The 20,143-nt window shown below is 35.8% G+C and overlaps 1 protein-coding gene across 5 annotated transcripts in view; it reads left to right on the top strand.

Moving 5' to 3' along the window:
* The first annotated feature begins 380 nt into the window (after positions 1-380).
* LOC134530485 (sodium-dependent serotonin transporter) overlaps positions 381-20,143 on the top strand; it is a 187,012-nt gene continuing 167,249 nt past the window's right edge. The window contains exons 1-5 of one of the 5 annotated variants that reach the window (XM_063365327.1): positions 381-710; positions 3,082-3,595; positions 3,718-3,888; positions 6,184-6,884; positions 6,977-8,777. In XM_063365327.1, coding sequence (XP_063221397.1) covers positions 466-710; positions 3,082-3,595; positions 3,718-3,888; positions 6,184-6,884; positions 6,977-8,093 — 2,748 coding nt within the window. In that variant the 5' untranslated portion in view covers positions 381-465 and the 3' untranslated portion in view covers positions 8,094-8,777. Of the gene's footprint in view, positions 711-3,081; positions 3,889-5,817; positions 8,778-20,143 lie in introns of those variants that run through there. The other 4 variants (XM_063365333.1, XM_063365328.1, XM_063365329.1 and 1 more) reach the window with 4 other exon arrangements.

Raw genomic sequence — 20,143 nt, 5'->3', positions numbered from 1 at the left:
AATGAAATAGCTCATAAATTGTTACGAAAAAAGTGTGCAGGCATGTAATTAAGTCATTTTTCATTAGACTATATAAACGTCATGGTAATACTTATAAGAAAATGAGAACATGCACGAAATGCGTTTGGATTTAATTTTATTATTAATGTTTCACAATGCTGGATTGTAATAAAATTTTAGCAGATTTGTAACATGCAAGCAGTGCATGTATTTTTTGCGCCTGGCATTCTGAGAATATATCGGATGCAGCCCGCAGTACTGGAGGCGCCGCGGTGTCTGGTGTTATCGCGTCTGGAGCCAGCGCAGCTCGGCACGGCCTGGCCTCGTGGCGCGCGCTGTTGCCGCGCTGCCAGCAGGCAGCAGCCCGTAGCTCCACTCGTGCGGCTAGCATCGCTCAGTGTGCAACACAAACTAGTGGTTTTTTTTTCCCGCGTTTCAGTAGATTTTAATTTATTTTGTTTCCAAATGGCCCCACAAAAATTTGTGAATGGGCGGCCTTATAGGAAAACAAAAAACAACAAGAAAGCTAGGATTAAAAAGAAATTTCACGCAGAGCGAAAATTGAAAAATTATATTTCACAACAATGTGAAGGTTCGGATTCAAAATTGTGCGCACCTACCGCATCTACTTCCGAATGCGTGCAATTAACTGTTTCTACAGCATCTACTTCCGGTGAATGTGAAATGTACCAAGAATGTGCAGATAAGCGGTAAGTGATTACACAAAATAATGTAAAATGGTTTGTCAGTTACTTTCTTTAAATTTTATCTTAGGGTAAATAAAAAAAATATATGCTTCATTTAAAATAGAGTTGGTTGTAATTACTATATTTTATTACTGACAGCAATATAAGGAAATTGTAACGATTACGGAATTAGGATCAACATAGTTTTCTTACCTATTGACTTTCAGTACTAACTTACTTTAGTCAAATATTTTGCCCCTTTCTTTTTAATATTCGCTCCTGGCTAGTGTGATAATTAGAATGTACTTAATAGAAACCATTTTCCATTTTGTCCACGCTGTTGAAGTTTGAAATCAATTAGACTACCTTGATGTGTAAATCCTATTGCCTTTTACTAGGCACGTGGTGCTACGGTGTTTTTTTTAAGGCCCGTTCCACAATATTTTCTGAAATAACTCCAGGCAAACGCCGGGATGGTTCCTTACTATAGACCAGGGACGGATCCAGGAATTCCTTCTTTGTGGGGGGGGGGGGGGGGGTGTCTATCGGAATGACCTTTGTGTTGGGGGGGGGGGGGGGGTCCACGGGTATTCTGTATCTAGTATAATAGTACCTATGTATTACTGCATGTCGTATTATCCATTGCATATTTTACCCTTCTAGGGTACACCCCATAAATCCGCCTATGCTATAGACCATAACAAACTGTGCCTCCATAGTAGTGGGCACCAGCGTCGTTAGGAAAAATTAATTAGGGGGACCAACCTAATCTGGGGAGTGGGAGAATATGGAATAAACATGGGGCACAATTTTTAAAATATTAGGGGGAGGGACAATTCCTGCCCCTCGCTAACGGCGCCCATGGTAGTGTGGGTCATATTAAAAATGACTAGGTTTATTCATGTGCCCAGAAGCATTTTTACATTAGAAGTACGTGTTTAGTTGTTTTAACTAATTAAATTAAATTAATGTAATTTGTTTTCATTTTTATGTGGACAGGCATGACATACAAGTATTTTCATAGATTTTAAAATTTCATAATCACAATATTACAGGACAATCTGTGTGGAGTTAGGAATCTGTATGGGATTATAAATCTGTATGAGACTAGGATAAATTATTTTATACTTTTTAGTCCGTTTTAAAAAGTTGTATATTAATGTTTTTATTTAAATAATCATCTCTCTTATGTCTTAAGTTATCATATGTGTGTATATTTCCCACTAGTTTTTAATTTTGTATGACTGTTGAGAACACAAGTTTATTTTAGGTGCCAGCCATCCATTGTTAAATGTAAGATAAAAATATTGATGCGATTTTCCATGTTTTGTTTTATGTATGTGTATTATAAAACATTGTGGCAGCAATAAATACACACACACACATATATACATATGTTTGTTAGTACGAATGTATCCATTTAAATAATATAGTCTACGTTTGTAGGGGAAATTGCCATATTATTTCTAACGAAACATTCATATCTAAATTTAGTTATAGCTTCCATATTGGTGTAATTCTGCAGATTAAAATGAAACCTACTGGTAATGCGCAGAAATGTTTCAATAACAGTCAAATTTTGCTGACTGACTGCATATTTGAAGGGAATTAATTTTGCTATTTTTCAAAGCTGTAAAATAATCCGAATCAAAAATAATATTCTGACAGTTAATTCTTTGGTTCGCATGCGACTGCATGTCTCAACATTACCTTATGACATGAGATACACATGGCCGTCGAGAGGGTTGAGTAAGGGTTAGGAGGGGGGGGGGGGGGGAAGTTGAATTATCGAGGTTCAGGCTACAAGGGCCTTGGTTGAGTTTCAATATTTTTTGTTGTTATAGGACAATAATTACAAGTCTATTGTTAATATAATCCATATAAAACCTTTACAAGTAATGCGATATGCACAGATTGCGTTTACAATTATGGCGACAGTAACGTTTACAGTCTTTGGAGTATTTTTTTTTTTTTTTTTTTTAAATTTTGGGGTTTGAAAAGTTGTCTATTAAGTAATGGGGAGGGGGCTCGGTAAATGTTTTCGCCCCCGGGCCCTTAAGTTTCTTTAGACGGTCCTGGATCATGGAGATGCAGTGCAGTAGTTTCATTTGGATCTTCCGCAATAAAAAATAATAATAATCTTATCCACGTATACTTTCTATCAAAAATGTCATATTTTCTAATATATTTGATAAATTACTAAAAGGTTTACCTCAAAAAAATGATTCAGAAATATTCTACCACACGTATATTTCCCATACAAATCTGGTTCAGATATAATAGCCTATATTTATTAAATTACTAGAAACCTTTATGTTGGAATGAGCCAATGTATGTAACTCATTGCGTACATTTTTATTGAACAATATCTACTTTTTTTTTAATGTGTTTTCAGTGCTGACATCATTCTCCAAGACCTGCCTTCATCGCCTACGAATTCTATTAATAGTAGTGGCGTTGATTATAATCCAGCCTTAGATTGGGTTGGCGTGGAAATAGACGACGATGAGTTTCCGCCACTAATTGTTGAAAATGATACCACAAAAAGAAGTTTAGACTCTGTTATTCAAGGACGTCGGATTGTCAATCCAAGCTTTCTTCTTCCTCAACTTGAAGCAGTGGGAAAACATTCCCTTTCATGTACAACTGGGTGTCTCCGGTTGCGAAATGAATCGAGGAGAGGCCTTCACTGTGTGTGGGAATATTACTGCGAAGTATGTGGGAAAATCCAATACGTCACGACAGATGAAAAAACAGTACAGAACAAACCTGAAATAAATACGCTCTTGGTTTGGGGAACGTTATCATCTGGTTTAGGATTTACTCAAATTCAAGAGGTTATGGGTGTGTTGGACGTGCCAGTTATGTCTTCCTCTTGTTTTAGGCAAAATGAAAAAGAAATTGGAAAGGTAAGATTTTGCTGACAATTTTTATTGTTTAAATTTAAGTCCTCAAAATGTAAATTTTAAGTTTTCTGCTCGAAATCTCTTTAATTCATCCTAATTACCTTCAACGATTAATTTTGTGTTAGGTGTGGGAGGAGCACTTGGCACTAAAAATGAAAATGGCTGGAGAGGAAGAAAGAAAAATAGCTATACAAAAAGGTCATATTGTAGATGGTGTACCATACATAACAGTTATTGGAGATGGCGGTTGGGCAAAGAGGAGCTATGGCCATGGCTACAATTCTGCTTCTGGTGTGGTGAGTTCGATAATTGAGATTTCTTTTACGTTATCGTATACACGTTTTCGAGTGGGCAGTACAATATCCTAAGTTACATCAGGTGTTAGACCTAGTATTAGTAAAACAAGCAAAATATAGTATCAGAAATGATACCACTATAATTTAAATATATGTTCTCAACGGTATATGTAGATTTATTATACTTTAAATTACTCTTAATGTTTTATATGCCGTATATATGTAGCTTTCACTTAATTTAGTATACAGTGTTTTGTGAATAAATATAAACACATAAAATATTTGTAGAAAATTATTTACTATGAGTCAGAATATGATTCGTGTTTTCATGGTATAGGCATAAACATTATTTTAAACTGCACTGACATTTTATTTTGTTGAAGGATCAACTTTTGCACTGGAATGATTACATATTTATGTTACTTGTTTAGTTACATTTTCTCGTCTGTTAATTATCGTGCTAAATGTAAATTTTGTTCTAGTATATGCAAATGTATTGAGTTAGTAATCCAGCCAAACTGTAGCTATATTTCTCTCAGTTTCGTCGTTGTTCTAAAATGAATTATATTCAGACTATAATATTGCATTAGTTTCATTACTTTTTGTATGTGACAGCACGAAATACATTTCTATTGTTGATTTTACTGCTTTGCAATAGCTTCCAGGTGTAAATAGTGATTGAAAAAATCCTATTTATATCAGTGCCCCTTGGTGGCTTAGCAGGTTTAAATTTGGAGAAATGTTACAATAAAGGGATTGGAACTCTAGCTGTCAGCGAGGCAAGACGGCTTCTGTGTAAGAGGCGGTCTGGAACCCTTTGAGACCCAGTACGGTAACCAACAACAGTTACTTCTTCCGCGTTGTGTAACTAGTGGTGTTTAGTTCTGGGAAATATGTTATATATATCGTCATAAAATTAGGGAGTACAACGGTCATATACCGACTATAGTCAACGGAGAGCCTTAGGGGACGCCGTTGCTGTCCTATCGAGCTGTTAAATCTTGATCTTCATCAGTGAGATTGATGTATAAGGAAACTTTTCAGTTGCCGAAGGAGGTGCAGTCTTCTAAACCATGGTTCCAGAACGTCAATAGAATAGGTAGTTCCTTTCGATAGCCTCACACGCCTGTGTGCTGAGACGAAGCATCCAGTGGTCCAGAACGATTACCATCTCTGTTATACGACTGTGAGCTTCCGAGACGACTAATGGCATAACTATCTGTAGTAATGTTTGTGTGAATGACCTGTATTGAAAATTTTTAACATTCCTATTTTTTGTTCCCGAAACCTACAGGACTAATATTCTAGCACGAGGGTACATGCTATGGTTGGGTTGCTCTCTAGCGTATTGTTTTGGAAATTATAATAATTTAAGATCAACCATTTTAAATTAAATTAAATTTTGGTTACTGTGCATGTTGAACAAGTTATATCTTATTTCAGTACCTAAGTTGATAAGTTTGGTAACAATATGAGTTATAGTTTTCACCAAGATATTAATATAGAAATAATATTAACAGTCATCAGCCACAATTGAGTTCATTCGACTAAATAAAAAATCCACATTTATTTATTTTCAAAGCACCCATTTCATCACGTTAATTCATTGTTCACATATCTGCGTTAAAATTATAACACCTCCTCTACATACTATTTGTCACACAGGATGCCAGCATTTCTATCACAACTGAACAAGTGCCTTTTATGCCAACCAAGTGTGTACTGACAAATACACGCACCCAACACTTATGCAGGACTAAAATATGAAATGCATAGGAACGAACGCCGAAAACAAATTCAAAATACAAAAATATAAATATTTCATATATTTTAAATGATTTTGTTTTCTGTTTTCGTTCCAGCCATTTGTTTGATATGGACTGCTAAGGTTTTTTTTTTTTTATTAATCTGTGGATCATTATAGGTTTTGTAATTTTTTTTAAAATATCAATAATTTCTATTTAATTTTATTATTTTTTTATTTCGTTGACTTGTCATTATTCAAACTCATACAACAGCATACTCCAATACGAAAAGAAATAACAAATTTAGTAAAAAAATTTTGGAGCACCAAACGTAACTGTATGCAATTCATTTCGTTGTAATTAAAAAGTGAAATATACTTTTCAGACAACAAGGGGATGTAACACGAGAAAATTTTGAAGGGAAAAAAAACTGACATTTTATCTGCATTGCTTTAGGAGGATAAAATGTGTTGGGGACATATTTTTATAATTTTTGTTTCGTTAGTGAAAATCAGTTGAATATTTACATAATCATTTCTTGCTGTTGCAGGGTGTTTTGATTGGCGCTGCTACTAAAAAGGTTTTGTTTCTTTCCATCAAAAATGCATTCTGTTCTGTATGTGCCAGAGCCAAAAAAGACCAAACTGAAATCCAACAGCATGAATGCTTTAAGAATTATTGTGGCCCTTCAACTGGCATGGAGCAGTGCGCCATAGTTGAAGGTTTCAGACACAGTATACAGCAACATGGCGTTATGTACAAGTACTACATAGGGGATGGTGACTCCAGTACTTTTTGTAGGATACAGGAAGGAGTTTCCTATGGAAGGCAAACTGTCAAAATAGAATGTGCTAACCATGTAACACGTGCATTCAGCGAGAACCTACATAAGCTTGCTGCAAACACATCATATCCACTCCATGTACGTAGAGTTTTGAAAGACAAAATTAATGGCGTGACATGCATTGATCGTATGGTGATTGGCGTGAGGGCTGCAATAAAAGAATCAGGTACGGACTTCAGCCAAGCTTCTGTTGAACGACTGCGTAAAGACTTGCTCAACAACCCTTACCACGCCTTGGGAAGACACAGCAACTGCCGTGAAGCATTCTGCAAGAAGAAAGAGGAAGAAGACAAAGTAGGAAAGGTTGAGGAAGGAGGAGTCTTGCAGCAAGTTTTTAAATGCATCGATAATGTCGTTAGGAAGGCTGATCGAGTTGCATTCAACGAAACTACAAATGAAGCTGAAAGGTAAGAGTTTTGTTCACATGATAAGACTAAATTTATATTACTTTCTTTGTAATCATAATATTGTATGTAATAATGTATATTGGTATTTTCAGATATATGGCTTTAGTAGCTAAATTCACTGGAGGGAAACGTGTTAACTACACTCTGCAGGGGTCTTATCACAGACGTTGCCATGGCGCTGGCCTGGCGCACACCCTTGGAGCCAGTTGGCATCTCAGTCCTTGGAAGCGCATGTCAGGGAGAAGCCCAGGGAAGGTGTTCAAGAACATGTGCATCTCAAGAAAGAAAAAAGAAATTGCTCGTCGCCTGCGTCTATCAGCAGAAGCAAATGCGAAAGTTTACAAAAAAAAGAAACGCGGAGGTGATGCTGACCGAGAATATGGACCGGATGCTGCTCAGCCTGACATTGATGAACATACACTGGAGAGAAAAAAGTTAGATGTATTGGCAAACTTGAAATCTGATGTGGAAACTTCCGAACAAAAGGAAACTCTAGAACGCGATACAATTGGACAACACATTAACAGCAAGTGGCGCGAACATCGAATGAACCGCCTCACTGCATCTATGTTTGGTTCGGTAATGTGCAGGCGTGAGAAGACATCGTGTCATAATTTAGTGAAATCCTTTTTGTACAGAAAAGATCTTCACACACCTGCAATTCAGTATGGGAGGTTAAACGAATCGGTAGCAATTAACCTTTACGAGCAACAGCAAAGTGCCGAGGTTCAGAAATGTGGTCTGTTCGTGGATAGTGAGCATCCATACCTCGGTGCCAGCCCAGACGGGCTTGTAGGAACGGATAAGTTGCTGGAAGTTAAATGTTTGTATTCACTCAAAGATAAGGTTTTGGAAGAAGCAGTGACTTTGAAGGGGAAAAAATTGTGCATTGAGAGTGTAAATGGGCAGCTGCAATTGCGAAGAAATCATAGCTATTATTTCCAAATTCAAGGTCAGTTGAATATTTGTGATAGGGAGTATTGTGACTTTGTTGTATATGCGGGAGGAAAAATAATAGTAGAATGTATTGTCAGGGACAAAATTCTTTGGCAAGAAAAAATGCTGCCAAAATTATCTCAGTTTTACATGGACTGCATTCTGCCGGAAATCGCTGACCCCCGTATTCCTCGCGGTTTGCCGGTTCGTGAACCATTGTACATAACTGAAGCACAAACGCGACACTATAAAAAGAAAATCAATTCAAAATAAGGAAACTGTACGGTTCCTACCAATGTCGTTGATATTATAACATGTTATAAAATTATATTTACGTTAACTAATCTGTCAAACTTGTAGAAAATTCAGTGGTTTCATTTTCACAAAACTAAAACATAAATATAATGCATAATTTTTGCATAGTTAACTGCCAAAATTACATGATTTACAATTTTGGGTAGTACAAATAAGGAGAATGAAACTGATTATTGAACTGAAGCTGATAAGGTATAAAGGCAATGTTACTGGCCTACATGGTTTAAATTTCTTTCAGAACCAGCTATTTTATTTATCATGGCTGTCAGAAACCTCAAGAATTAAATAATTTTGAAAGACATGTAAAAATTATAAATTTTTTCTCGGCTACATTAAAATCGTATAATTAAGTAACCAGTTACAATTGCTTTTAAAATTAAAGACGTTTCAGTTCTGTAATCTTTATATATTTCTCATTTTTAATGCTCAAAAAATGTTGAAAAAGTTCTTTTGAAAGGTAACTGTAAAATATGCCCAATATATTAGCTAGATTTCGTAGAAATACCGGCTTTAGTCGCCTATACCATCGTGCTACTTCCGAATTTTTTTTTTACATACTTTTCGTGGTCTGTAGACCCCAAAACCATCGTCAACTCATATATATGTATATATATATATATATATATATATATATATATATATATATATACTAGGTATCATTTTCATAGAAACGTTAATTAATTAATTTTGCACATATCACTACCAAACAAATACATAAAATATAGTAATGGAAAATCTCTGTCCAATTCGTTAACGGGCAACATCCAAACAAAGGGGCAGAAATGGGGAAGTCATTAAAAAAACAAGAAAAATCGCTATAACTCCTACAATACGACGAATATCAAATATGTTTGTACGTACGTATTACCTATAACTTGTAGTAGTTATACCAAAAACATTTGTCTAAATAACAATTTTGATACGACCAGCCATTACTGAAAGGAGTGGAAAAAACCAAGGTTGGAGGACAAAAAAATTAATATGTCCCTTACTACGTACACTATCAAATCCGATCAATTTTTTGTAAGCCCTACAAATATTATCTAAAATTTTGTCTGAAATAATTTCTGATACAACCAACCAATTGCAAAGGGTGGCTAGAGGGGTTAAAATACAAAAAAGGAATTTATAACTTCGTTAGTAGGCACTACATCAGATCTGTTCAAATTGTTTGTAAATCTTATCATTTTTATCTAAAACTTTTGTCTGAAGCAAAAAGTTAAAAAAACCTGGGGTTGGAATAAGAAAGCAAATAAAACTTTCCTACCGTGTACATCATCGCATCCTTACTTATTTTTGATTAACTTTCTATATATTCTCTAAAACTGTTGTTAAAAACATTTTTTATGTTACCAACCATTATTACAAAGGAGTGTAATAACAAGGGTTAAAAGTAAATAACAAGGGTTAATTACATTTTAACAGAATTAAAGCCTACTATCAAATCGGTAATAACTTATTGAATATATCCTAAACTTTATCTAAAACTTAGGCTAAAACCATTTCTGATTAAACGAATTATTACCGTAAAAAATAGGTTTGAAATTAAAAAAAAAAGAAATTCTAAACTACTTTAGCATCAAATTTATCAGTATTTATTTTAAAACATCTTAATATTATGTTAAACCTTGGTACCAATCAACATTTTATAAGACCACATTATTGGTGCAATGGATAAAAAGGGTTCGAAGGTCAAAAAAATATGTAATACCTACTTTAGTTGACAAAATATAAAAGTTGTTCTTAGCTATTCAATACTGAATACAATACAATACTGGATTCAGTTAAAAACATTCATAATAATACCGCTGCATGGACAATGAGAACATTTATGTAATCTATAATTTTGTTATATTGGAGAACATAAAGATGTTACGTACATTAAGTTCCAAAAATTTTCTAGAAGTTTATAGACGTTTTAATGATATTTCTAAAAGAAGTAAGTACTTTGAAATCTACCTACGCCTATAGGCTGTGCTGAAGTGTTTTTTTTTTTTTCACTTTGTGAAGATAAAAACAATAAAAATCCTCACGTTGATAACATTTAACGTAAATCTATATTTATGGCCTGAAAAAGGATATATCCCTTAAAAGTGCTTCGCTGCTTTTTAAATTATTGCTTGTGTATGTAATAACTATTTCGGATATGCTATAATTGATATATTTAGGCCAAACAAATAATTATTGATTTTGTGAATAGTGTAGTGAAATGTTTTTCTAAGCATCTGTCATGCAATTCTGTATGTTGTCATGTTTTTTGCAATACGTAACAAGTTTTATTGGTAGGCAATACAAGATATGTATGTCATCAAAAATTATTATGAAGCTCAAATAATCACTATACCTACATTGTAAATGCTAAATAGCATGATACTATTTTTTAAGTATTTTTACTATCGGCATTTGTTTTCTCTGTTAGGCATTTGCCATTTTTTGTGAGTTAATATGTTTTTGTTATTATTAGTTTTATTAGTAGCCAATATAAAATGTATATAAATGTTACCGGGATTAATTCTGATACCGTGAATAGTCACTTCTTTGTAAACATTTTTCCTAATAATTATTTGACTTGATATTCGGTTTTTTTTATGTAAATTGTATTGAATATTAACGTCAGAGTTTTGTGTACACTGTATTAAATTAACTTATCATCCACCGATTCGTTCTGTGGGTTAATGCTTTTGTAATTTGGTGTTTTGTTGGTAGACAATAGAACTTGTGTTTAAATTTAAATTCAGATGACTGTTAATGTGTTTCTACTTTTTGTGTTGTAAATATATTTAAAGTATCAAAACAAAAATTACAGTAAAAATATTCTAATGGTATTTGCCTGAATAGTTAATTAATATGAGATATTACATCTTATAACATTGCCTGTTTGCTTTTGTACAAAATGTTTGGCAAAAAATAAATCAAACTATTGACCATATTTGGTCAATCACGTTGTGCGTGTTAATATATTAGCTGTTTGAATTTAATATTTAAATAAAAATAATTCCCTCCAGTTGCTTTCTGTGAGGCAATAGACAAACAGTTTTACAAATTTCTTGTTACATTAATATTTAATTGAGGAAGGGCCTTGCTGTTGGTGATTGCCAGTTATAAATTTTTAATTAAAATAATGTTAGTGATTCCTGAACAAAAGCATCTCGCTAAATATCGTGCCGTAACGTTTTTATACGTAAATATGTATACAGTATATAAAAATATAAAACGCTGTTTGGAGACTTCCATAGACTGTAATACTCAATAATGACACAATCCCAAAATGGTAATTGATGTATGTATATAAAAGAATATATTATGGTCTACTATAAATAAATCAAGTATGCATTTAGATATGTTTGGCGATATTGAAACAATATGTAGTATCTGTAATACAACTACAAAGCTTTGTATGGCAATAAACAAGGTAGGTAGTTAATCACTAATAAAAGTCTTCATAAAAAAACACAGAAAAACTGGGATCCCAAACAAGTTGTTAGTAAGCAGTATATTTCTTGATGAAAGTTTTTGGTTTGTTATAAAGTATATTCCTTTTTTTTTTTTTTTTTTTTTTTCGATTTTTAAAATTTTAAACTGTGTGTTCCCGTCTACAGAGGGTTTTAATGCTAGGGCTGTTTTATCATTAAAAATGAGTACGCATTTTTTACTTAAGTCATCAAGATTCAACGCTCAAGCCATGCGCCATTTCTTATGTACTAAGCAAACTGTTACGTATGAAATTTAGATCACGTAGAATTTTAAATATAACTGTTTGAGATATAACTTGAAAATCACGTTTTTTGATTTCCTTTTAAATAACTTTTTTATGTGTAGTAAAACATAAATAATTTAGTAACATCTTATAAGAAACGATGTAATAATGTGCAAATTAGACTGCAAAAATTACACATGCAATCACTGTGGTAACAACTCACTTTTGATAAACTAAGACAAAAAGGGTTGTGATAGAACCCACGACCCATGGCTCATTAGTGATACGTAAGCGACACCATTCCTTTTAGAATATAATTTTTATTACACGCTATATTCGTATATGTGTTTATTTAAAAGAAAATAATTACATAAATCGTAATTCTCGGCGTTGTAGTTTTTAGATTTCCAATTTCACATATAGCTAATGTATACAAAATATCGGAACACAAAATACATTATCAGTTATATGCACGTACATAAGTTTAGGAATATACATTATAGAATATTTTATCATACAAATTTGTCTATATTTAACTCGGGTAGGTCATATGGCAACCACTCGCTTCAGAAAGCCGAGTAGGCCCTACTCATCGGCAAGAGCCATGTGTTCCTTCAAGGACAGGACTCGCTGATAAAGGCTCTCGGGTGTGATGTCACCCGAGGCTAGCCCGTGGAGTTGACAACGCTGGTAAGCTGATCCCTGCCTGTCGCCCAGCGCGGCTCGGCACGGCCCGGGTGCGAGAGAGAGGGCAACCGCAGATTGTAACTGAGATAAGGCGCGCTTCCTGCCGCCACCGCGGATAGAGCAGCCTCTGCTACCTAGCGGAATTCGGGCGACTGCATTAGCCTTCCAGCGCCCTTAAGAAGAAACCAAGCTCCAATCACTGGAAAATTCACTTCCATTTTAAAACACATCACAGTTGTAAATATATGGAATGGTGACAGCTATACAATATATATGAACAAATAAAAAAAATGTTCATAAAAATTGTAATGAGTTGCTTGCTTTTTCCAAAATAATTTGTGATGAAAATTTCTTAGAAGATAAGTATAATTTCTTAATTGTGCTTAATCCAAAAACTAAAAAAAAATCTCTTCTAAGTTACTTTGAAACTCATACTCATGATGGATGTTAACTCAAATTTTTAAAACAATTTTATTTATTTAAAGTGTTAGAGTAAATATACAAGTAAAATACACAACTGAATAGTTGAAATTCTTTTGATGATAACGAGGGTAGTATGAGATAATCAGTGTTCTGATATTGATTTATTTCTCTTGTTTTCTGATCACAGTTTTTTGGTTTAATACATCAGTTTTCAAGATTCCGTAACATTGTGGAAAAGTATTACTTTTAAAACTTTGTTCGTTCACAGCATTAAGGCTGAATTTATTTTAGGGTAAAAAAACTATTCTCTAGGCGAGAGTATTAAAAGGCAGGAGAACTTGTGAAAACCTAATAATAAAAAAAATAGTTATAGGCATTTAGCTTTAAGTACACAATATTTTGCGTTAAACATGCGAAAACCGCACACACCAACACCACTAGCGATAAGGGCACACAGTGCTAATTCAAAATAGTGCAAAGCACACAGGTGAATGGTCGGCCCCCTCGGGTTCTCTGCCTGTCGTGTTCGTACTGACCCTCATGTTTGATGGCATGGCTCGCCTGGCAGGCCTCACCTCCAGTGCCGGCTGTGTTGGGAAAGGCATTAGATTTTGAATTACAGCTTAAATATATATACTAAATACTTTTTTTTCTTCTTAATTTAAGTGGGCTGGCTGGCAGCCCAGCGGGAAACGACTAAAGTCGCCCCCGAAACAACCAGTGCCACCCAAAACAATGCGGACAGCAAGGTCCAAGGCCCCCCCCCCCCCCCCCCACCTGCCCTTCCTTCATGGTAGACTCTTTTCTACTCTTTCCAACTCTTCTTTCAGATCCATCCTTCTGATTTCCTGTAAGCATCCTGCTTGATATTAATGCATTAAACTTTTGCATCCTGCATGTCAGAGCCCAGGGTTTTCCCTGTGTCTATGCATGTTTTACCTGGGCTCAACTTATCTAGTTTTAGTCTAGTATAGTCAGTGAGGGGAGTTAGTCATGGCGCCAATCGCTGTTATGGCTGGCATGCTACCACTCCTGCATGGCAAACCTCTGCATGTTTAGAGTCTATGGGCTTCGGCCTGAGACGCACTTAGTCTCCCTCCCTAACCCGGAACCCTCCCCAACACACTTAGTTTTAGTTAGGGTTAAGAAAAGAAAAACCTCAGTAGGTAACTGCTCTCTGATGATGGCGACTTCAACGTCGACCGAAACGTAGGTGATATTTTCTCTTTCGACGCGGCTAAAATCCAGAAGCCAAGCAACTACAGATAGTAGTCAAGTCTTACTATGCTTTTCTTTAGCTGAAACGATTCATTCATGGACATTTTTGGTGACTTCTTTTCTTGTAAAAATTTAATCAAATCAAGTATCAGCAAACAGAGATTTTTCTCTGCATGAAATTCCGGAACAACCCTATTTAAAAGAATTCGCATTGTTGTGTTAATTAGAACGTACTCGTGCATCATGAACATTACTAGAGTTGCCAGTTTGCAACCCACCACTATAAAACTGGTAAGGAGTATAGAAGTAAACAGATATTCAACTCCCGTTTTAAACATGATTCCTTATTTCTCTCTCTGAAATAGGTCACTAACGATTCTTACACTACCAACCACACAGCATAAAACCAAAGAAATTTAGTTTTGTCCCGAATGTTATCAGGATCTAGGTCTTTTTCAGAATTGCTCGGGTTCAGTATCTAGGCCTATTTAATACATTTATGAATTTTAATAAAATATCGTTTAATTTATGTATTTTTTGATATCCATTACAAAAAATTAAGCATTTTCATAACATTGTATGGGTTGTGTTGGTTGACGGTCTTAAAGTATGTTAAGTTAACCTAGTCGTTTCACAATTCATAACCATATTTAGCTCCTAACTAGCTATATTATGCCCATCTGATGCAATACACACAAATTGACTTTATTTAAAGAGGTATCTATAAAAACCAAATACGCAAATAGGAATGTACAATTTGTGCCTTCAAAGAATCAACTGTTACATTCAAACACACATGCATGCACAAAAAAATAACATAAATGTTGGTTTCAAAACATAAACGTTTATCGCGTTCCCCCTATTCCTTGACGCTACGCATTATTTAATATTAATACATCAAACAGGCATGTGCAAACCACAACTATATTTGAACGAGCGCGTTTTGAAAAAAAAAGTCTCCAACCTGACGGTGAAACCTTTGTTTATTCGCACCTTTATTTAAACAAATTTGTAAAATCATTTCCTCGACAGTAAAATGTTGAAAAAGTCAAAATATTCATATTAAGAAGATAAATTATAGTTTGTTCACCAATCACATTAATAAAAAATATTTATAATTTAGCTCTGAATTTTAATGACATTCTAATGTTGGTACCGAAAAACCGTTGGTGTACAAGCGCATCATAATTCCTATCTAGTTGACAGCCCCCTGATAGTGGCCACACGGATCCAAGTGCAGTGAATAGTTCGTAACGAAACACTTTTTTTCACTGTGTTCTGCATACGTGAAACATTTACGTTTTCGTACAATCATAGTACAGTATATGATACGCATCACTGTCGAGCAATTAATACTGGCACAATGGAACTGTATGAAAACATTAAACCATTGTGGTTGGTCTTTTGTTAAGCACAACGCACATTTTCTTATTTTGGTAGTCAAAGGAAGATCCTCTGGGGAAATACTGATATAGACGAGTCTCTTTCAATTAGACGCCACAGGAAGGAGACGCGAGGAAGAAGGATACAACAAACAAAGTAAGCAGATAAAGCGTTTGACAGTTCTCAAAGGAATTAGTTGAATTAAGAAGAATGAGAGTAGAGTAACCGCACTGTTACTAAGTACTTGATGAGGAATTGCAAACGTCCAAAATGGTTCTGCAACGCACACTACAATGTTGGCGCAATTACAGGAGATTTGTTTTTATACTTTCAATGTCAAGCTACGGAACAGGCGCACACATAACTTCTCGTGCATTTTCAGCAACTCGGTGTATTTGAAGAAATTTCATGAACAGTGAAAGCTGTATTTTATTTTAAAGACAATAATCTATTGAATTTGTTATTTCATTCTTAATAATTCATATATTGTTGCACTTGTAGTTAACTGCCTTCAAAGTAGGTCTTGTTTCTGAGGTGATATTTTTAAATACCCTTCAATAAATTATGTAACTTATATATGTAATACATGAAAATTTATCAACAGATACATAAATTCAGAACCTGCTGGTAAAAAAAAATATACAAATCTTTACTTAAAATCTCTATTTTTCGAATTATCAAAAAAATATTTCAGATTTATTTGCCATTTGAATAAATAAAATTAAATATTAAATAAAAACTGATTTTACATCAAACTACTTTTTATATTTAATATGACTTAAAATATTATGTGTTCCATACCTTGTGAGATTTAGCATAATTTGATTACTGATAAAAAGGTTCGTCCAAATATACGAATATACAAACATATAAAATTACATATTCATCGTTGCGGAGTGAAATACAAGTATTTTAACAAAATGAGATATTGAACTGGATTTCGACTATAGAAGTTGCTGTAAATTTTTTACAAATATATTTATGTAATATTGTTTAATTTGTTCAGAATAATTAAATATGGGTAGTTTATGTAATTAGAACCAAGTAATTTTTAGTAAAAAAATACTGATTATATCAATCAAAAAAATATTGCATAGTTACAGTGATAATGTTTGCTTTATTAGGTATATTATATCAAAACCATTTACAGATAAAAGCTTCAAAAAGTTAGTATCAAAACTTTCCTCTAGTTAGATATTTTGGGTCACCACCCAGCAAGGGTGTAACCATGGAAGAAGGGTGGAAATGAAAACAGAAAAAATATCATAAAAATAATAAATTGATATATATATAATTTATTGGTACTTCAACACTTTGAAAGAATCTTATAAGTCAAGACAAGACTTAATGATTTTATTTTTAGTCCAATTTCATTTTTAAAACAGAACATATCTGTTTTATTATTTTGCAATACTTATTTTTTTTTAAAAAGTGTATATGTATGTTGCAGGTTTTCGACAAAAAAAATTGTAATAAATAGTTCTTAAACAGATTCATTCAGACAAAAAAATTGGTGTACATTTGTGGTTTAAAAGTGATACAATAAAAGATATATAACCAAACAAATTAGTTTGATTTTTTATATATATATACTTTGGTACAATTTTTGTCCTGAAATAATTACATTCCTTTTAATATCAAACATTAAAAGAAAACTTTTTGTTGGGGGGGGGGGGGGTGTGATTTGAATTAAGTTTTGGTTAAATGCTGCTAAATTGAACGATATAACTACGCAGTGTATTGGCATGCTTTTAGGTTTCATCGCAATCCACCATACTTATAAGGCACGGGAGTTGAGACACGAGACAGTGATGTACCTGCGAGAAGCCAGGATACAGGTTGGCCGAACCCCCAGCTTCCACGCTGAAGTCCCATAGCGAGCTAGAGCTGTAGCAAACCGTATGTATTCTGTACTGAGTAACGGGTGCGCCATCTAGTCAGGGGCGTAGCCAGGGGGGGGTTTTAGGGGTTCAAACCCCCCCCCCCCCCCCTTAGCACCAAATCTTTAATTAATTTCTTATTCATCACTCAAACAAATTTCATATTAAATTAATAAAAAAAAATTACCATTACAATATTTAAATTTAAGTACCGAAAACTGCTAAAATAGCACTATTTTACACCTTAAAATCCAAATTTTCCGGGTGGAGGACCCCCGGACCCCCCCGCTTTGATACGGGGGGGGGGGGGGTGAGGCCATGCTTCTTAACACCCCCCATACACAAATCCTGGCTACGCCACTGCATCTAGTAACGAGTAACGAAACGTTACACACAGCTGCATCTCATTACTCGCATTTTTCAGTATGTTTTACGCATGCGCGCGCATATTCGATGAATTTACGTTACAAAGAACGATGTTTGTTTATTAAGTAAAGTATAATTTGGAAATTCGTCGTCTAAGTTTTTTACTGTTTATTAAAGGTATTGTGTGTGTAGACAAAGTTTGAGATTGGAACAGAAACAACGTAAGAAAGTATTTTTTTTTTTTTACATATTAGAAATATGTATGTTTTAGTTTTTTATCATCGCGTATTTTCACGTTTTTTTGTTCTTATCTTAAAAGAGATAATATTCTAATAAAGCCGCTCTAATGAGATTTAATTGTTTCTTGGTTAACAAAAACTGTTAATTATCAAATATTGTTAATTGTTTATATTGTATTTATTATTATTTACGCGACGTCATACTGTACGCGTACGCAATACGACTCGATTCGTTGCTGCAACATATCATAGCATGTTATGCGGTATCAGAAGTAACGAGTAACGTAACGATTCGATAGTAACGAGTACTAATTGTTATAGTAACGAATACATACGGGTACGCTTTTTTTCGTTACTTTTACACCTCTATAGCGAGCCCGCCAGTTGGAGCAGAGGAGACGCCACCTCGCGCGCCGGGCGGGAGGGGTCGGGGGCCGGAGACAGACGGCTCTAAGAGCAGGGCGCGGCTCCCTGAATAACGCATGGTCCCGGCGTATCTTCTCCTTCAGCGCACCGCGCGCTCTCCGCGGGATTGGAGAATGGTAATTCCCCCCACCCACCCACCCCCCTTCCCCCCCCCGCGGCCGGACCACCACTTGTGCCCCCCCCCCCCATCCTGATCCCCCAGACCTCTCTCCTGGTTAGTGGTTACGTCCTGGTGGTGTGCTCATAACTACCGAGGATAAGATAGTTTGAATTCTGTCTCGATTAACTCTTCTTACTGAAATGGTAAAATTCTAGCCCAAGTAGCATCCAGGAATGAAATCACTATTTCCCCCCCCCCCCCCCGGGATTTTTTTTTATTATGTTAGACTTTTTTTCTGGTGATTAATTGCGAATCTAAGATATATAGAATTTGAAAGTGTTTAGAACGTACAGGTTAAGGGGAATTGGGGCTCACGATTTTGCAATTGAAAATATTTCGATATACCGCTTGAAATTAAGCTTCAGTGCTAAATATTTTCGGTTAGACATGGCACAGGTCTTAACTTTGGCTACTTGTTGAAGTCCACACTTGTGATCTGGTGTGGTTGTAGAGATAGTTTAAGTCGCCCGCTTGAAGTAATAAGATGTTTCCTCGCGGCCCTTACAGACTAGAGGCCTGGAGTAGTATAGCTATATGTGGTTGCATCCAGGTGCAGAAGGCGAGGAAGATAGGATTTATACCAAAAATTGGGATAAATCTATCGGTCGCGCCTCTACCTCTTTGCTCTCTACGCTATGTGAAACGCCTTTACATCTGTGCTGACTCTACACGATTGGCCACGCATATATGTGCCCCTTACACGTTTTTAGCCGCACCTCTGCATCTGTACTGACTGTACTCTATTGGCCGCGCCTCTGTTTCTGTGCTGACTGTACGCTATTGGCCGCGTCTCTGCATCTGTGCTGACTGTACGCTATTGGCCGCGCCTCTGCATCTGTGCTGACTGTACGCTATTGGCCGCCCCTCTGCATCTGTGCTGACTGTAGGTTATTGGCCGCCCCTCTGAATCTGTGCTGACTGTAGGCTATTGGCCGCGCCTCTGCATCTGTGCTGACTCTACGCTATTGGCCGCGCCTCTGCATCTGTGCTGACTGTACGCTATTGGCCGCGCCTCTGCATCTGTGCTGACTCTATGCTATTGGCCGCGCCTCTGCATCTGTGCTGACTGTAGGCTATTGGCCGCGCCTCTGCATCTGTGCTGACTGTACGCTATTGGCCGCCCCTCTGCATCTGTGCTGACTGTAGGTTATTGGCCGCCCCTCTGAATCTGTGCTGACTGTAGGCTATTGGCCGCGCCTCTGCATCTGTGCTGACTCTACGCTATTGGCCGCGCCTCTGCATCTGTGCTGACTGTACGCTATTGGCCGCGCCTCTGCATCTGTGCTGACTCTATGCTATTGGCCGCGCCTCTGCATCTGTGCTGACTGTAGGCTATTGGCCGCGCCTCTGCATCTGTGCTGACTGTACGCTATTGGCCGCGCCTCTGCATCTGTGCTGACTGTATGCTATTGGCTGCGCCTCTGCATCTGTGCTGTCTACGCTATGTGAAACGCCTTTACATCTGTGCTGACTCTACACTATTGGCCACGCATACATGTACCACTTACGTTTTGTGCCGCACATCTACC

This window comes from Bacillus rossius, chromosome 3, assembly GCF_032445375.1.
Source record: "Bacillus rossius redtenbacheri isolate Brsri chromosome 3, Brsri_v3, whole genome shotgun sequence".
NCBI lineage: Eukaryota > Metazoa > Arthropoda > Insecta > Phasmatodea > Bacillidae > Bacillus > Bacillus rossius.
The sequence above is the reverse complement of the archived record's forward strand: the minus strand, read 5'-3'. Positions and strand labels throughout refer to the sequence as shown.